The sequence below is a fragment of the Anomaloglossus baeobatrachus genome, chromosome 6 (genome assembly GCF_048569485.1).
Source record: "Anomaloglossus baeobatrachus isolate aAnoBae1 chromosome 6, aAnoBae1.hap1, whole genome shotgun sequence".
Taxonomy (NCBI): Eukaryota; Metazoa; Chordata; class Amphibia; order Anura; family Aromobatidae; genus Anomaloglossus; species Anomaloglossus baeobatrachus.
In genome coordinates this window covers 426,718,045-426,737,767 of record NC_134358.1, presented here as the reverse complement: position 1 = coordinate 426,737,767, position 19,723 = coordinate 426,718,045, and the positions used below count along the sequence as shown (strand labels likewise).

The following is a 19,723-nucleotide window of genomic DNA, read 5'->3' as shown; positions in this document are numbered from 1 at the left end:
TTTGCAACGATTCAAAATCGCTAATAGGTGTCACACGCAACGACATCGCTAACGTGGCCGGATGTGCGTCACAAAATCCGTGACCCCAACGACATCGCTTTAGCGATGTCATAGCGTATAAAGCCACCTTAAGTCTAGAAACTTTGATTGTGTCAGAACTGATGCACCCAGTAAACAAAGTGATACATTGTTGGATTCAGATTCTCTTTATCTACATCATGCTGCTCTCAGATGAGATGATGTAGCAAAAATCTGAAAACAGATTCCTTTGAAGGGATGCTGCCTAACTAAAAAGCATCTGACTATAGAAAACTATGCCAGGCAGACATTTGTCATTGAAAGGGAAGCAGATATGCCGTGTGCCCAAGAGATGTTGGTGTCCCTGGAATCCACACAGCCCTTAATATCCACACTATGTGCAGCTACTCAAAACAAAACTAAGTAGTAGGTAACACCGGTCTTGGCGGATCATGATCAGATTATTTGCTCTGGCAATTCCCTATGTAATGTTAGTTCTGGATGTGATCGTGGATTAGGAAAAGGAGTTTTATTTGCAAATAAAACTTAAACATATTAGATAAATAACAAGATTTTTCTATTGCAGATGAAATTTAGTTGACAACTTTGAAGGGAGTTATAACACGCTACAACACCCTGAAAAACACTGCACAGGGAATGTGCATGTGGAGGACGGGCCAGATATGACATAACGGGGAGCCTGGGGAATCAGACCAAAGGAAACCTAGCAGCGAGGGACTATGCAGGGTGAGCTTCCCTCAGGAAGGCTTTGTGTGACTATGCTGGAGAAGGTCATGAATCCATGTGATGGTCAGTAAGCTAGTGAGAGAATGGTGGAAGTTCCCCCGCATGTGATGAAGGCACTTTACAATTGTCTTGTACAAGATATTGTCAGAGAAAATTACAAACGCCTTGAAATAGAAGGCAAATCCTATTGTCTTTTTATTTAATACCTATGAACACAGGAAAACATGTCTAAAATATGCATTAAGAAAAAAAAGGATCTGAAGATCAGAAAAAAGAGGTAATGAATAACCTTGAGTGAGATTACAAGATCAGCCATGTACAGTATATCTTGACTTCTTGCATAGAGAGAATCTGTCATCGTGACCATTCCCCCTTTTTCCTATCTATGGTGAATGGTGATTTAGTTCTTTGAAAGATAATCTAATCTATACCTTTCCACAGAAAATCTGCAGCTCTATAACTGAAAAATAATCATGGCCGATCACCTTAACTAGAAATTGTGAATTCTACAACTGTGTGGTAGTCACTAGGGATGAGTGAGCACTACCATGCTCGGGTGCTCAGCACTCGTAAAGAGCAGTCGGACACTCGGACGAGTACAGATTATAATGGTAGCTTTGGAAAAATGCTCAAGTTCCCCATGACTTTTATTATACTCCGTACTAAAGTCGAGCCGGTTACAAGTACCGAGCACCCAAGCATGGTAGTGCTTGCTCCATTGTTACAGTAGACGTGATATTCTGCTTTGTTGTACACTCTGCATATAAATCCGAGTTAGTCTTTCCAAAATTAAAACAAAAAAAATATTTGCGAAAAAAAATAGCTTATGTAATGTCATAAGCTTAAAGTGTGGTGCGGTGAAAATAAGTTATTACCCAGCCATAGGTAGGTGATAATTTAGTGATCAGTGAAGGTCGGACTGCTGGGACACACTTCCATTTACAGAAGAGTGGAAGTTTTCCATCGTGATGAAGTGTCAGTACGCATGCTCTGTTCATTGTCTATGAGAGCTGCCATAAAAAGCCAAGTGCAGCACCTGACAGCCACATGGGGAATGAATGGAGGGGCAGCCGGGCCTGGCCACTGACTCTCCATTTCAAGGTTCACACAATTGTTTTTCAATCATGCGAGAAAATGGGTCTGATCATAAGGCCAGAGTCACACTTGTGAGTGCCTCGCGTGAGTCTCTCATTGAATCACTCGGCACGGACTCACACTCTCCTGACAGGAGCGGGTCGGTTGCATGTATGTCTATGCAGCTGAGATGCTCCTGTCCTGAGTGTCCATGCCGGGTGATTCAATGCGAGGCACTCGCAAGTGTGACTCTGGCCTAATAATCACACTCTGATCAGAGATTGATCGGAGTGTGATTCGATATTCTCGAAGGTGGAGGGAAAAAAAAAATAAAAAAATTTTCCCCACCTTCTTTATATTGTCAATCACTTTTTAAAAGGACCATAGAATTGAATGGGAAAGTGCCATCTGATTCTCAGAGGTAAGCTGCACATACTGGGAGCTTTTTAGTGACTTGATCCAAGGAAGAAAAAAGAAGAAAAAAAAAAAAAATCAGAAATGGGCACATGCCCATAAAATACCATGGGGATGAGCGCTATCCATCAAAACAAGGTTTAGCACTCATCCGATTTTTACAGTTATGTGCACAGCCCCAATGGGGATAAAAGTGCCCTGTTCTTTCGATTGGTCGGACCCTGCCCTATCACTAAGAGATCACCAAGCTTGTAGATAGGTGATAACTGCTTTTAACCAAACAATCCCTTTAATACAAGGATCATTCCTTGGAGATGCCCCTGAAGTTATGTATTCTGAGAAAACACACAAGGAATTCATCATTTCAGCTTCAGAGACTGAACTACTTCTGTGTTTCCATAGCGACAGGATCTGACACTGCATATATATCCGTGACCAAATTACAAGGCGTGCAAACAGGGCTGTAACTAGGCTGAGGTTAACAGCACAATAAAATAGTACCATCAACCATAGGCCACCATTACAGCCTGATAGCATAGCACTAATCCCATTATTTCCTACCTCCTGAAGTCTGCGGCACTGGGCGGACACCCAACGCCGTGTCTCCAGACTGGTAACCATGTGCTTACAACTACAAATCTCCGTGGAGATCTTACCATTACGTGCAATTTTGTTTTATAGGCTTTGATGTACAGAACTTATGGATTTCTCCCTAGTTATTTGGGGCCTGTGCACACAAAGCAGTTGTCACAAAACCTGAAGGTTTTCTGGATGCCAGCAAAGAGGATGGGAATCCTGAAGTCTCATGCACACGTTGCTTATTTTCTCCTTGCGGATTTCAATCTGCTGAATGTCAATTCTTTCAGCATTTTTGCTGCACAATTCAGTCATACTATTGAGTGGAAAAAAATGTGCCCCAAAATGGATGTAAAAAAAATACATAAAAAATACTGCAAAAACATATGTATTTTACGCTGTGTTTTTCCTGCCAAGTGATGCAGAAATGGTGCAGAAATGTCTGCACCAAGTACATGAAGGTAATCCGTCACCAGGCTTTTGCCACCTAATCTGTGAGCAGCATAATGTAGGGGCAGAGATCCTGATTCCAGAGGTGTGTCACTTACTGAGCTGCTTAGTATAGTTTTGATAAAATCAGTTTAATCAGCAGTAGATTACCATTACAGGACTACTTGGCATCTTGCAGGTAGTCCAGCATATTCATGAGCTCTGTATAACTGCTAGATCTGCAGCAGAGAAAACACTGATTTTATCAAAATGACAGCAAACAGCTCCGTAAGTGACACATCGCTGGAATCAGGGTCTCTGTCTCTACATTATGCTGCTCTCAGATGGGGAAGCAAAAACCTGGTGACTGTGTCTTTAACGTGTGCCCATTGTACCTGGGTAAAACCTACAGAGAAAATCTGCAGCATAAACAGACGTCTTGTTGATTTCAAATCTGCACAGGAGGTTACATTCTGTCACCCACTAGGGACACTATGGCTAGTACTGTGTCGTCTAACGGACTATGGGCCACTACATGCCGTTTGGTGGCATCCTGAAGAGAATCATGGCAAGGACCCTAAGAAAGTACTGTAGGGACATGTGCACACATCGTCTTTTGAAACAGGGCTGTGGCGTTATTTTTTTCCCTAAAGTGTCATTTTGTCTATCTTTTCCTGAAGGTTTTTTTTTTAGGGAGGGTTTTGCCATGACTTTCGTGATTTTTTTTTTTCTATCTTTTTAAACGGTCGTTTTCCGGGCTTTTTTTTTTTCACAATCTATTGAATAATTTAGAAACGGCTATTTTTTTTTTTTTAAAGCTAAAACTTTAGCAATTCCAAAAGATGTCCGAACATATTCAGACATCTTCTCCACTGACTACTATTGTAAAATATAGAGCACTGTCAGAGTAGAAAATGCCAGAAAAATGGGGAGGTCACTTCTTTTACCTTTTTGGGGATTTTAGAAACCTGAAGTGGTAAAAGCCTGAACATATACACATGATGTAATTTTTACATAGAATTTATATATTCATTCTTTTGACTTTTAAAAATAGTCATTGGGGTCTACCAGGCATCACTGGTGTGTTTTGTGAGGGATCCGCTAATAACAGATCATAATGAATCAGTCATATATCTGTCGGTGCAGTTGTAAAAATTGAAATGGCATTTGTGCTATTTAATTTTATTGATCAGCTCAATCGCAGAAGCTGAACAACAAAATTGATGGAGAGCAAATCAGTCCCATTATATAAACTATCACACTCCATTGTTTTATACTTGGGACCATGCAAGAAGTGGTGATTGTGTTTTGAACTTGTATGTATGTATATACAATGATTCTCAGATTTCTGAATATCTAAAGGCCCAGTCACACACTGAGATAAATCTGCGGCAGATCTGTGGTTGCAGTGAAATTGTGGACAATCAGTGCCAGGTTTGTGGCTGTGTACAAATGGAACAATATGTCCATGATTTCACTGCAACCACAGATCTGCCAAAGATTTATCTCTGTGCGTGACGGGGCCTAAAGGCTGTACTCAGAAGTCTGAGGATCATGGTCTAAAGACTTACTGAATAAGACTGGCCATGGGCCTCCTCACTGAAACTCAAAAGCTTAATATACACAACTCAAAAAAGTTCGGGATATTTGGTTTCTGGTGAAATTCCAAGATGATCCTAAAATGCACTCTAACCTTTTCAGGTTAACTTAATATTACCTTCTCTAAACTCTTGAAAGCACGTGTCCAACTGTTCAATGTTTCAGTATTAGGGTATGTGCGCACTAGGCTTTTTTTTCACGCTGCGTTTTTATGTGCGTTTTTGTCTCAAAAAACGCACCCGCGGCTAAAAAACGCAACAAAAACGCATGCGTTTTTGCCGCGATTTTGTGCGTTTTTTTTGCTGTGTTTTTGCTCACTGCGTTTTTAATCAGTGCACAATGCCATTAAAGATTGTTGATGAAAAAAAAAAAAAAGTCTGATGTCATTTCCTTCTTCAAAATGTTCATTGTATGCAGGAGAGCAGACAGTTGCAGAACTAGTGTATGCAGGAGAGCAGACAGCAGCTGCAGAACTACAAGGCTCAGCATCCTCCATCCAGGACTGTATGCAGTTTTTTGCCCGAAAAGAAAAAAAAAATGACATGGGCTTCGCCATATTTTTGTATGCTAGCCGGGTACAGCAGGCAGGTACGGGCTGCCCCCAACCCCCAGCTGCCTATTTGTACCCGGCTGGGGAACCAAAAATATAGAGAAGCCCTTTTTTTTAATTATTTCATGAATTTCATGAAATAATTTTTAAAAAAAAATGACGTGAGCTTCGCCTAATTTTTGAGTCCAGCCGGGTACAACTAGGCAGCTGGGGATTGGAATCCTCAGTGCAGGGTGCCCAAGCTTTCTGGGCACCCCCACTGCGAATTGCAGTCCGCAGCCACCCCAGAAAATGGCGCTTTCATTGAAGCGCCATCTTCTGGCGCTGTATCCAACTCTTCCAGCTGCCCTGATGTCGGGTGGCTAGCTGGGTAATAATGGAGTTAGGGCTAGCTGTATATTATCAGCTAGCCCTAAGCCCAAAATTCATGGTGTCACGCCAATATCAGACATGGCCACCATGAATTTCTAGTAATGATAAAAAAAAAAAAACACAACACAGAAAAATATTTTTATTAGAAATAAAACACAACACAATTAGTGACTCCATCTTTATTGAAATAAAGAACCCCCCTCCGCAGTAATCCTGGGTCAAGGGTCCCGCGCCGTCCAATCCGGATCCAATATCATCTGATCGGTTTGCTGGAAGGCATACCGATCAGATGATCTGTCAGGTTCAAGGATGTGAATCACATCACACATCAGCTGATTGTATAAAAGCCGGTTATACAATCAGCTGATGCATCAGTAGAAAAAAAAAAATAATACTCACTTATGTGCTGTGCTGATTACCGGCAGCTCCTGGAGTGATCGATTGGACAGGAGTCTGATCCTGTCCGATCGCTGCAGGAGCTGCCGGTAATCAGCTGATGAAGTCCCCTGACGGCAGGATCAGCTGATAGCCGGCCGGGCGCGAAAAAGCCGGCGAGACTACGATCAGCTGATGCGTCAGGTGACTGCATCAGGTGATCCACCGCCAGGTCCTGCAAGCAAGGTCCTGCCCCGGGGAGACTGCACACAGCCAGAGCGGCGGTACCGAAACAGGGGCTGGGAGCGGGACCCTGCAGACAGGTGAGTATATATGACATTTTTTTTTTTCTACTGTTCACTTTTGTGTTCGCCGCTGCCTCCACCTCCCGCCCAGACATGGCGCCGCACGGAGCTGACATGGCACCGGACGGGAGGTGGAAGCAGCGGTGACGGTACCGGGAGGATTCATGCTTCTGTGTTTACCAACAGAAGGAATCCTCTTCCTGTACACGTCACTGTAGTACCCACCCCTTGCGTTTATAGCTGCGTTTTTAGTCATAGAAACGCGGCTATATGCGTTTTTCATTGCGTTGTTGAACATCTCATTGAACTCAATGGGTGAAAAACGCAGAAATAATTGACATGCTGCATTTTTGTGGTCACCACAAAAATGCAGCTAAAAAAAACGCTGTGTGCGGACAGCACTTATGAAAACCCATAGACATTGCTGGGGAAGCAATGTCACTGCGTTTTCAGCACAAAAACGCGGTAAAAAACGCCTAGTGCGCACAAGGCCTTATTTTGCACCATTTCCTGTTCTCTAAAAAGCTTAATGACAAAATTCACAACAGGTGTTTGATCCATAATTCGCCCAATAGATTTCAAGGTTCAATTAGAATTAGTATGTACACAGTCCTTCTCACCAAGACAACACCTAACATTTGATCCACAGTGCCTTGGCATTGGGAGGCTTCAAGCAGGATGTTCTCAAATGGAAGTGGTCACTGAGCTTAGAGTGTCACCAGCAGGTTGCAACAGAGATAGAGACTGGAAGAGTCACAGAACGGCATAGAACTGGATGGCCTTTGGCCAGATTCCACACTGATGACTGCTTCATTGTGAACAATGTCCTTTGGAATCGGATGATGAATGCCACACAACTTAGGCACAGTTAAGGGTGGTGAGAAGCACCCAAGTGTCACATCAGTCCATTTGAAGATGTTTACATGCTACACGAACTGCACGGGTACGTGATCACACCATCAGGCACAGGCGTCATCATCTTGCTGGACCAGTGGGCCTCAGTGCTGTCCACTGATTAAAGTCAATTCACACTGAGCAGAAATGATGAACCCCAGACAAGCCTTTGGTGGTGGTGTTATAGTGGGCAGGGTCAATACAGAACTGTAATACACCTTGTGAATGGTACAGTGACAAGCCCTTACTACTTGAAAAACACTTTTAATCCAGTCATTGTGCCTCTGCATGAGCAACACAGACCTAATTTCATCATCATGGACAACAATGCTCCCACTCATCAAGGTTGCATAATTAGGGAATGGCTGCTGGAGACTGGAGTACCTCTAATGGGGAGTGGCCTGCACTCCATACCTGAATCCCACAGAAAACCTATGGGATTAGGGGAGTCGCAGTGTAGATGCTCGTAACTCTATACCCCAGAACCTCAATGATCAGACAATAACTCGCCTTGTGAACGGTACATGCAGTAGTTGTCAAGCTGTAATGGATGCTCAAGAGTATACCCACCACTGTTGTTGGCTTTTGTTTCAATAGGTTGTTCGAGATGAGGAAATTACCATTAAAATTACATGCTTCTACTTGAATGCCTTATCTTCATGATAAAAAGTTTGCTCTATAGTGATATTTTAAGTTTTACATAAATTCCCCCCGAAATCCAAAATATCTCCAACTTTTTGTGAGTAGTATATATGCCTATAAGGCTGTTCAGTTCGGGTCAGGTATCCAGAAACCGGTCTGGGAAATAAGGGCACTACCTTGGATCGTGATACTCGGGCTTCTGAATTCGGCCTTATTCACCTTTAGTAACACAGCCATATAAAAAATGTACCGGTTATCAAATTTATCAATCAAACCACCCTCATGTTTTTCATGTACCGTATTTTTCGCTTTATAAGACGCACTTTTGTCCCCCCAAATTTTGGGGGAAAGTAGGGGGTGGCGTCTTATAATCCGAATATACGGGAGGGGGGGTGTGTATATATATATAATATATATATATATATATAGCTCTGGAACGGTGCTGGGGGCTGCTGGGGGCAGGGAAAGCTGGGAGCGGCAGCGTTTTATCTCCTGCTCCCGCTCATATAATATGCACAGCCGCTGTCCATCAGAAGCGTGGTGCTGAAACTGCATCGCGCTGATGGGCTGGGGCAGCGGGGCATATTATATCTGCCTGTGCTTACCTTTGATCGCACATGCCCCCTCCCCCTGTGTTAGATATGGCCTCCCGTGCTGCTGCCCAAAGTAAAATAATAAACTCTTTACTCGCCTCCTCCAGCGTCTGCCCGGTCTCCCTCCTGCTGCTGTGATTAGGCACGCAGAGATATCTCTCTGCTGTCCCAATCACATGACCTGCACTAGAACCAGGAAGTAGGAAGTGCAGGAGACAGGAGGAGCTCAACCCCGAGGAGGGACACACGAGACAGGACAGTGCTGCAGAAGGTAAGGAAAGAGTTTATTTTACTAAAAGCAGCAACATGGGGGCGATATGTAACAGACGGTGATGTGTGCCAGCCACAGTGGGCCTGTGTGCCAGCCACAGTGGGCCTGTGTGCCAGCCACAGTGGGCCGTGTGCCAGCCACAGTGGGCCGTGTGCCAGCCATAGGGGAAATGTGGTATCACTGGGGGACGTGTTCAATATAAGGTGGCCATATCCAGATTAAGGGGGCTAATTTTAGGATGAAGGGGCTATGAGGGACATATACCCTATATTATTTGTTAGACGGACACTGGCATTATAAGACGGACCCCATTTATTAAAAAATTCTCTATTCCTTAACCAAATTTGGGGGTGCGTCTTATAAAAAGGTGCGTCTTATAAAGCGAAAAATATGGTATGTTACAAATAGGTATTGTATAAGCTTGATGCATAAACTTCACATGATCTATAGGCGTGTTCTTTGAGTGCTAAAGAATTTCTGGATTCAAATCCACTTTTTCTTACCAGTAGTTTTGTGAAGAAAAATAAACACTGTGCAGGGAAGTATTGGGTTACCCCATTTATTCAAAGAGTTCAATTCCTTTTAGTCAGACCCACTGCCACAGGTTTATAAAATCTAGCCATTTGCCATGCAGTCTGCCTTTACAAACATTTGTGAAGTTGTGAGTTAAGGTGTTACTGTCTTTTCAATTTTTATTTCGTAAATTAATAGTACATATGAAATTAAGCAACTTTTTAATATATCTTATCACACAAATTCACTTTCTCTACAGGATTGATCATTCATTTTCAAAATTGTGAATTTGCTAGAAAAAGGTGTACCCTGTGAATAGATTATTTCAGGGGCGTACATAGAAATCATGGGGCCCCATAGCAAAAGTCTGAATGGGGCCCCCCCACCGATAAAAAAAAAACAAACCCCAAAATATTATCATAATAATCATTATACATGTTACTGGGGGCGGGTTATAGTATAATAACACATACTACATAGTGTTACTGAACAACACCCACCATATAAAGGCCAATAATACATTGCAAAATAATGCAGTTACACCATAACCAAATATCACCACATAGAGTCTGAATATAACCACCGTCCTGTTACTGACCAAAGGCCATTGCACCAAGACCAGTGGATTCACACCGCAAATCCCTAAAAATCTGCAATATGTGAACTTGGTCTAAAGTAGCGATGTCCTTTTTTGTGCCCCTCACCCCACACAATATAAATTTTCACATCTGTCTCCCCCATTTAATGGTAACCATTATGACCCTCTTAATAGCCTTAGGGGTACTTTGCACGCTGCAACATCGCTAGCTGATTGTAGCGATGCCGAGCGTGATAGTCCCCACACCCCCGTCGCAGATGCGATATCTTGTGATAGCTGCCGTAGCGAACATTATCGCTACAGCAGCTTCACACGCACTTACCTGCCCTGCGACGTCGCTCTGGCCAGCGACCCGCCTCCTTCCTAAGGGGGCGGGTCGCGCAGCGTCACAGCGATGTCACACGGCAGGCGGCCAATAGAAGCGGAGGGGCGGAGATGAGCGGGATGTAAACATCCCGCCCACCTCCTTCCTTCCTCAGTGCAGGCGGGACGCAGGTAAGGAGATGTTCCTCGCTCCTGCAGCTTCATACACGGCGATGTGTGCTGCCGCAGGAACGAGGAACAACATCGTACCTGTCGCTGCAGCGAAATTATGGAAATGACCGACACTACACAGATCACCGATTTTCGACGATTTGCGATTGTTTATCGGTGCTTCTAGGCTTTATACGTTGCGACGTCGTTACCGGCGCCGGATGTGCGTCACTTTCGATTTGACCCCGATGAGATCGCAGTAGAGATGTCGCGACGTGCAAAGTACGCCTTAGGATATATAGTAAAACTCTGCAAAGTACAGAGATAATACGCACACACACAGAGTGATGGCACAGGGGCAACACACACAAAGATGGCACAGGCACAATACACAGTGATGGCACAGTACAGGGGTAACACACACACACAGCGATGGCACAGCACAGGGGCAACACACACACACACACACACAGAGATGGCACGGCACAAAGGCAACATATACAGTGATGGCACAGCACAGGAGCAACACACACAGTGATAGCACAGGGGCAACACACACAGTGATGGCACAGCACAAGGGCAACACACACACACACACACACACACAGTGATGGCACAGCACAGGGCAGTTTTCTGTAGTGTTACAGGCAGACATTTGTACATTATAATACTCACCTGCTCCTGTGCTGTGAGAGATGATGATAGTGGCTCAGGCCTCCCTGCTGCACTTCCTGTGAGTCTTCCTGGCTGCTCCTCCTGTCCTCTGCTTTTTCTTTCTATTCCTTCTGTTCTCCGCTTCTCAATGTTTTTTTCTGCTCTCTGTTTGCTTTTCTCTCTTTTTTGTGGTCTCTACTCCTTCACTCCTGCACTGTTTTCCTTTTCATAATTTCATGCTCCCGCGGCTGTACTGAACAAGCTCCACCTCCTCTCCTGATTGGCTGTTCTGGCATCTCTCACTAGAAGAAGCTGCTGCCTGGCCACTTCCTCGTCTTCAGCACAGGCCATGCACAGTGTGCAGTGTGGGCGAGTCTGCATCTATGCGTTGGCTAGCCTGCAGCTATAGCAACAGTGCCGGCTCCCAGCGGCATTAATCAGCTGCTTGGTGACAGCCCCGGGGGCATGATGCATGAAAGTGAAAACGCACACACCATGGGCAGCCACCCCGGGCCCCTCCAGCCAGGGCTGCTACCAGGAATTTCAAGGCCCCATACTGCCAAAATTTTCGGGCCCCTTTCATACCACAGCTCCGCCTCTACCCCTCGAACCTTCGGCAATAGAAAAAGTTGTTTCCAGCATCACGTCCAAGAAATAAGGTTAAAAAACTGATTCCATAAGGTTAAAACCAACACTAGGCTGGATGGACATCCACGAAGTATAAAACAATGGCTTACGCGTTTCACACCTAAAAGACGTTCTTAGACATATCCGGCTAAATCTGCACAAGTTATGGAATAAAATTATTTTTTACCCTTATTTCTTGGCCGTGATGCTGGAAACAACTCTTTTCTATTGCCGGACTTTGCCTCTTTTAACACGGAGCTGACCTCCCTGCACCATCCCCCAGAGAGAGGACCCAGGTGATGCATTTACCGGGGGAGCTGAGATCCTACTTTGCATACTGACCTCCAACCTTCCACAGTCCACCATCACTGGAAAATCTCCAATTCTGCAAACAGTCCTCACCAATCACACATTAACCACTAGCTGTCATTTTGACAGCCCGAAAAAAGCTGCATGCACTGTTTTTTGGGTCATTAAAATGACCAGCCCCAGACAGAATTGCCAGACATATGCGTATATATAATATATAAAGCTGTGTGTGTGTGTATATAATTATATATATATATATATATATATATATATACTGTATGTGTGTCCGCTATAGGAATCCGCACCATCTCATTTACAATCACGATATTTTGTACAGACACCTCATGTGACTCAGGGAACGTCAGACTATTTTTTATTCTTTAGTTATTCACCAAAAAAATTCCTTACATTAAAGTCAATGGAGCTGGGAGGTAAGGTCATTAATGGCAGCTGTGATAGGCAACGAAGGACATTCTTAAGGGTACTTTACACGCTGCGATATCTGTTCCCATATCGCTAGCACCCGTGGCGCACAACTTCCCTTACACTCGTCACACGGACTTACCTTCCCTGCGACGTCGCTCTGGCCGGCGAACCGCCTCCTTTCTAAGGGGGCGGTTCGTATGGCGTCACACGGCAGCCGTCCAATAACAAGGAGGGGCGGAGATGAGCGGGCGGAAGATCCCGCCCACCTCCTTCCTTCCTTCCTTCCTTTTCTGGTGGACGCAGGTAGGAGATGTTCGTCGTTCCTGCGGTGTAACACGTAGCGAAGGTAATATGATATCGGTGGAGAGACTGATAGAGAGAGAGACACACAGGGAAAGAGACAGACTGGCAGGGAAAGAGACGACATCCAGACAGACAGACTACATGCACAGTTACACACACTATACATTTCCTCATCTTGCAGTTCTGATCAGTGAAGAGCAGGAGAGAAACCACGGGGACCTGCACGGAGGCGGCAGCAGCTGAACAGCAGGACCTGCATGTTCACTGGTCATGTGCTCAGGCACATGATTAGTGATCTGACAGGTCCTTCACCGCAGCCTCCATAGTACATTTTCTGTCCTGCACCGATCACATACATCAGTGCAGAGTAGGAGAGAGGGCAGCTCTCTATGAGCGACCAGGGCCCCCTCATTGCCCTGATGGCGGCCCCGCCCCCTGGGGCCCGGTGAGATGAGGGATGAAAGGGGGAGGGGCCTGGGCTGTCAGCGTCCGGGCCCCCCCCTCCTGCCTCCAGCTTACGGTCCCCGTAGCAGTGGCGTGGTCTGCCTCTATTGACGGTACGCCACTGGATTATTTCATTACTGAAATAAGATTTTATCAGCAGTATGTGTGTGTGTGTGTGTATATGTATATAATATATATACACACAATATATATACAATATATATAATATACAATATATATAATATACAATATATATATAATATATATATTAGCAGGAGGAGCTCTGCCTTTAGCTCTCCCTTCATCCTCCCCCTTACTACTGATGGTAGCTTTTTTGCTCAGTAATGTGAAAATCTGTGTTCATTGAAAACAGATCTTACTCACGAGATTAGATTTTTGAGAATAAATGATCAGTCCTAATAGGGAATGAAGCAGATTTATTACAAAGTTTCTTATTTTCAAGTGTACAATTTATTTATGAAATATAAAATAAAATTATGGTTACAATTTAACCTCTACAAGACCTTTGACATAAGTTTACATTACCGCTGGAGAGGCGTTCACAATATATAAAGTAAACTTACGTCATGACGCCCGCACGATCTCTGCTGGGAGATTGGCATAAGTGATAGCAGAGCTCCGGCTGTCACAGCCAGGAATGATGCCAATCACCTGATAGCTGGGGTAGGTTTTGATAGTGATTCCCACCCTGTGGCTGTCTGTCCTTCCCATATCTATTTATGCTAATTCTATTATAGAATAGTTTTACTAAGTGGCTAGAAGGACCTGTGCTGATGTCACACCAATGTGACGAGAAAGGGCGGGGCCTCAGCCAACATAGCTGATACTAGGAAGCAACATTATTTTTCTGTTGGCTAAGGTCCCGTATCTTCTGGTCACATGGGTATGACATCAGCACAGGTCCTTCTAGCCTCTCAGTTATACGATTCTATAACAGAGAGTAGTAGAGAATGGGTTTCACAGCCGCGCCAAAAGACTACTGGATTCTTCTCAGATTAATGTTTCTTTTATTTCATAACAGGTCAAGTCTACGCGTTTCAGGAAAACACAGCTCCCTTCTTCAGGACAAACCAGCAAAGAATCATCAAATGAGATTTGATGATTCTTTGCTGGTTTGTCCTGAAGAAGGGAGCTGTGTTCTCCTGAAACGCGTAGACTTGACCTGTTATGAAATAAAATAAACATTAATCTGAGAAGAATCCAGTAGTCTTTTGGCGCGGCTGTGAAACCCATTCTCTACTACTCTGTTATCTGCCTCATGGGGACCGCTGCCGGGACTTGGTGTTACATGCTGCTATAGGTGTTGTGACTGTCACAACCCGAATTGGTGAGTAGGATTATTCTTTGCTTCACCCTATATATATTGGGGTAAGACCCTATTGCGCTTTCTTTTTCCACAGTTTTCACTAAAACGATTCTATAACAGAATTAGCATAAATAACAGATCGTGATTCCCACCCCTTGCCTGTCTGTCCTCCCACTATCAAGACCCACCCCAGCTGATCGACAGCTGCTGCCAACCAAAAAATTGCTAATTTTACAAACTTTACTTGCTTGTGTTTCAAAACTTATACATCCTAGCTAGCTGACAGCTAAAGGTATGTATAGAATCAGCATGATAGTGCCAGTGTAGCACTGGCTTTAGGATACATAGGAAAATCCTGGTGATTGGTGTGCTTTAAGGTTACCTTCTCGCAATGAGTATTTGGGGAGTTTTTGCAGTTGCAGATTTTCTGCACCTATTTTGTAATTTTTTTTTTTCATAGCATTTTTGAGCCCACATTTTATTGCTTTTTTGGCTCTTGTTGTTTGCCATGTTTTAAATAAAGCTGCTTTGTTTTTGATACATCCTGATATGTAACTTTGACAAAACTGTATTAATATGGTCATTTTTGAATTACATGCATTATTAGTGTGTTTCCACGGCTAAAATGCCCTGAAAACGTTTTAACCTGCAGAGTTTCCGCATCTAATGCAATTCTGTGGGGGAAAAAAATTTCCATGTAAAAGCACCGTAATAACCAGTGAAATTGACATATTGGAGATTTCATAAACGCACAGCGGGTCAATTTACACGTCATAAATAAAGCAAATTTCTATAAATATCATCCAACTTGTTGAAACTAATAAGACGAGCAAAAAATATGTAGAGCTCACAACTCCTCCTTAGATAGAATTGATGGTAGCTCTGCATGGAATGCTTTAAAGGGAACCGGTCAACAGATTTGGGGCCTATAAACTGCAGCCACCATCAATGTTAGAATGTTGTATATAAGAGCCCAGGCCACTGTTAAGAATGTAAAAAACACTATAATATTACCTAAACGGTCGGTGCGGAGCAGATGGGTTAGATGGGTGTCTCCGTTCTCAGGGTCCGGTGCCTCCTCTTTCGGCCATCTTTGTCCTCCTCCTTCTGAAGCCAGGGTGCATGACGCATTCGACGTCATCCACAATAGCTGGCATTGAGGTTCCACGCAGGTGCACTACAATACTTTGATCTACCCTTAGATCAAAGTGTGCCTGTGCAGGACAACAGTGCTGGCTTGTGTGGATGACGTAGGACACGTCATCCACACTACCTTCAGAAGACTGAGGACAAAGATATCCGAAAGAGGAGGCGCCGGTACCAGAGAACTGAGACGCCCATCTGCTCCGCACTGACAGTTTATAATTTTTATGTAAAGTGTTTTTTACGTTCTACACAGCGGCTGGGCTCTTATATACAGCATTCTAACATGCTGTATAAAAGAGCCCACTGGTGGTGGGCTCTTATATACAGCATGTTAGAATATTAGAGCTCACTGGTTATAGTCGCCATATCTGGTGACAGATTCCCTTTAATGCACAGTAGAATAAAATACTGGCAGCCGAGCATGCTCAAAAAAGCATAGCAATTATGTTGTGCGTCAGCAAGGTATGATTCAATTAAAGGAAACCTTATTCACTGGAAGACAACTGGGCGACAGTGCATGAGAGAGATAGGATGGACACATGGGAGAGATAGGATGGACGCATGGGAGAGAGAGGATGGACGCATGGCAGAGATAGGATGGACACATGGGATTTGTAATAGGATCAATGCTTCACCGTGTAACAGAGAGAATGACCGATCGGAATATAAATATTATGGGAATGTAATGCTCTTAATGACACCATTATTGGTAGAACGTAACGCAGATTCCTTCTAGATAACAGTATCTTGGAAACCACCAGACAGAAAAAGTCCCATTGTGTTTGAACAGCATGAACATGGCACAAGACTTGCTGGCATTGTCTGTGCCCACTCATTAAATCAGAGTTCATGGAAAGCACTGCAGATAGCATGCATACTAATCACCTACAGCACAATCCCATAGTAAATAATACAGAAAATCACAATTCTACATTTTATGTTCCCATTAGTCTGATACATCAGTATAGTCCCATCCTGCAACTCGCAGAGATATTACATCAGGGCGGCAGCATGGGGGCGGCTGCATTAGAGATCAAGCTGGAGTTTTCATTATACATATGGCATTTTAGAAAAAAATAACTTGCTGCAAACCATGTTGACAATGAATGCAGTAAATCAGAGAATAAGAGATGAAATATGCTCTCTCCAATCCTACTTCACCCCTCACTAATGATCACATAGGTTCTAAATAGATTGACTAGTCACCACGCGGATCAATCATTGCACCCCTTCATTGCCAGAACACATTTTTCACTCCACGCGGACTGCTGTAATCCACATGCTCCTTTAGTATACACAGATAGCCGCAAATGCCTTTGTTACAGTACGTGAATATGTGGCATCCATTCCGACGTCCTACAAAGCATGCATTATAGAAAAGCCTCATTACCATCAGCACAATCCTCGTACCACCAGTCCAGCTGATAATAATCCTCTTCTATAAATTTCTGCATAGTCAGTGTTCCTTACTGCATCAAGGAATAGACTGTCCACTGCCTTTCGGAGGTCAGGTGAACCTCGGCCAGGCCGCTGTGCTGGGATCATCACATGGTGTACAGAAGGATATAGGAGATTGTGACATCACAGAAAGCATCTTCTTATTAAGCAGACAGTGGCGAGAGAGAGGAGGGGGATATGGGAAAATAAAGGGATGGCTTCAGAAGCCTGCAGCAGGTCTCACTGGCAGCATGCTGTAATAAAGAAGCAATGTAGAAGCATCCTGGATGGGAGTTGACATGATTGTCCTATCAATAGGCTGAGGTGGTGACGTCAGGGGCACACACCACCACTAGCCTGCTCTACAGCCTTCCTTCCGCCTGGGTCCTCATCACTTAGCTTAGTGGTTTCCATAGAGACTGAATGACTGGGAAATGATGCCGAGGATACAGGATCAGATTTACAGCAAGCTTATTGGAAATCAGATGGATGTCTGGCCTTATTACAAATTATATGTGATTATATAGAATTATATTGTATATTAGAGAGCCTTAAAGGTTTATCCAGGCAAAAAAAAGTCATTCACCTATGGGCTACCACCTGGATCCAACACAGGCATGAAGATTGCGTTGACAATAGATGCAAATAGAGGTGACATCAGAGAGCACGGTGAAGCCCGCGGTCCACGCAGCCCTTCAGCTGTCTTAGTCCAGCACAGGATACAAGTCTGTAGTCACTTGAAATTTAAGAGCCACAAGTTCTCATTAGGGTTTAGATTATGTGAGGTATGGGCCATGGCATTATTCTTTCATTGTGAAGGCCTTTACTGACTAGCCAAATAGTTGAGTACTTAGATGCATGCAATAGAGCATTGTCCTAACAAAAATCATGGTTTTCTTGAAAGATGCAGTCATATTCCTGTACCACTACTAGAAGAAAGCGTCACCTGAAAACCAGCAGTAGGTGGGTGAGTTAATTTTGAGAACATTTTCAACCTGAAAAGGGTCAACTAGCTCATCTTTAATAATACTAGTCCATAGCAGTACCTCACCTCCACCTTGCTGGCACTTGAGTTGAGGTGGAGGTCTACAGCCCGTTGATGATCCAGCCACGAGTCACTCTCATCTGATCCATCAAGAGTCACTCATCTGATCAGTCCACAATATCTTTGAAAAATGGTGTCCTCATATATTTCTTGTCCCAATATTGATGTTTCAACTTATGTGTCCTGTTCAGTGATGGTCAGGTTTCACCCTTCCTTACCTTTATCATTTCTCTAAGCACTGGGCATTTCAGGCAGGTAGCACATCTGGAATATGACAGCACTGGAGGATAATTGGTTCCTGGTTCCGGTTGATTCTTCTCAAATCTTTGGCAATGTGCATCTTTTTTTCTCGATTGATTGCTCTCAGTGAGAGAAACAAATTAAAAATGTTGTAGTTGTGATACCTTTTTTTCTCAACATGTTTTGTGCGACCCTCTTGACTATTTGCAGGAAAACGTTTTATGGTTCTGTGATCACGTCCCAATATCTTAGTAATTTAAATAATGTAAAATTGCAAGAATATCTGACTTTTCAGAGTTCAAAAAAAAAAAAAAAAAAGGGAAACGCTCATACGTGATAAACTGAAGTCTGATGAGGCTTAAAGGGGGTTGATATCCTTTGGCTACAAGTTCCTTCATTATACAAATACACATCATCCAATATCCTTCATCTAATAAGCATTCAAGTTTATATAGCATGGATATGGCAAATATCCATAAAAATAATACGGTCAAAATACTCACCTAATCATTGCCAAGCAATTTATTAAAGGTTTTGGTGATCTTTTCAGCTAAATAACAATAGAATAACTCTTTACAACAGCCTCATGACTAACCTGACTCCTTAGGCAATCCTATAAACCTTATTCATGGATCATAGGTCCAGAACAAGAAACCATCACGGGTGGGTCTGACGTTACTAGATTGGTATAAATTAATTTACTGATAGGCTAGGGTCATATTGCGTTGGGGCTACAAGTCAGTGACTCTGTCGGCACTTCTGTCTGAAGAACTGAAAACCAGGATTCACGCAGAACCCCCGATGGGGCCATCCACTTTAATTTAGGAAGAGTCATTCTGAGCTCTGTCTAACCTCTCTTTTGGCAGTGTCCGCCTTCTTGAGGGGGGGCACAAAAGTGCAGCTGACCACACTTTTGTGCATGCCTCAAAAAAGGCAGATGCTGCTTAAACTAAAACCAAGTAGAGCACACAAAGTAGAAGGAAAGCCGAGCACTAACTTCCAGCTAGTAATCACTGCACCTCATTCACCTGCCTCGGTGAACAGACTTAACTCCTGGGTATGAGTCTGCAACTGGCGGTGCAACTTCAAAAGAATAATCATATAACAATTGACGTGAAAAATGTGAGGATGGAAGGCACTCACCAGTTTTTTCTTGCAGAAAAATTCAGATTTATTCTTTTATATAGAAGGAAAAACATCCTAGGAAAAAGGGGGAGAGGGAGACACGGAGCACACAGACTGTCTGTGTGCTCCGTGTCTCCCTCTCCCCCTCCTTCCTATGATGTTTTTCCTTCTATAAAAAGAATAAATCTGAATTTTT

At 43.6% G+C, this 19,723-nt stretch overlaps 1 protein-coding gene across 6 annotated transcripts in view; it reads right to left on the bottom strand.

The window, feature by feature from the left end:
• The window catches only part of TRAK1 (trafficking kinesin protein 1), a 126,712-nt gene that overhangs the window by 86,502 nt on the left and 20,487 nt on the right, over positions 1-19,723 (bottom strand). Inside the window, exon 1 of one of the 6 annotated variants that reach the window (XM_075315185.1) lies at positions 17,071-17,382. The exons of the other annotated variants lie outside the window; for them this stretch is intronic. Within the exon in view, the coding sequence (XP_075171300.1) occupies positions 17,071-17,134 (64 nt within the window). The 5' untranslated portion in view covers positions 17,135-17,382. Of the gene's footprint in view, positions 1-17,070; positions 17,383-19,723 lie in introns of those variants that run through there. 6 annotated transcript variants of the gene reach the window in all.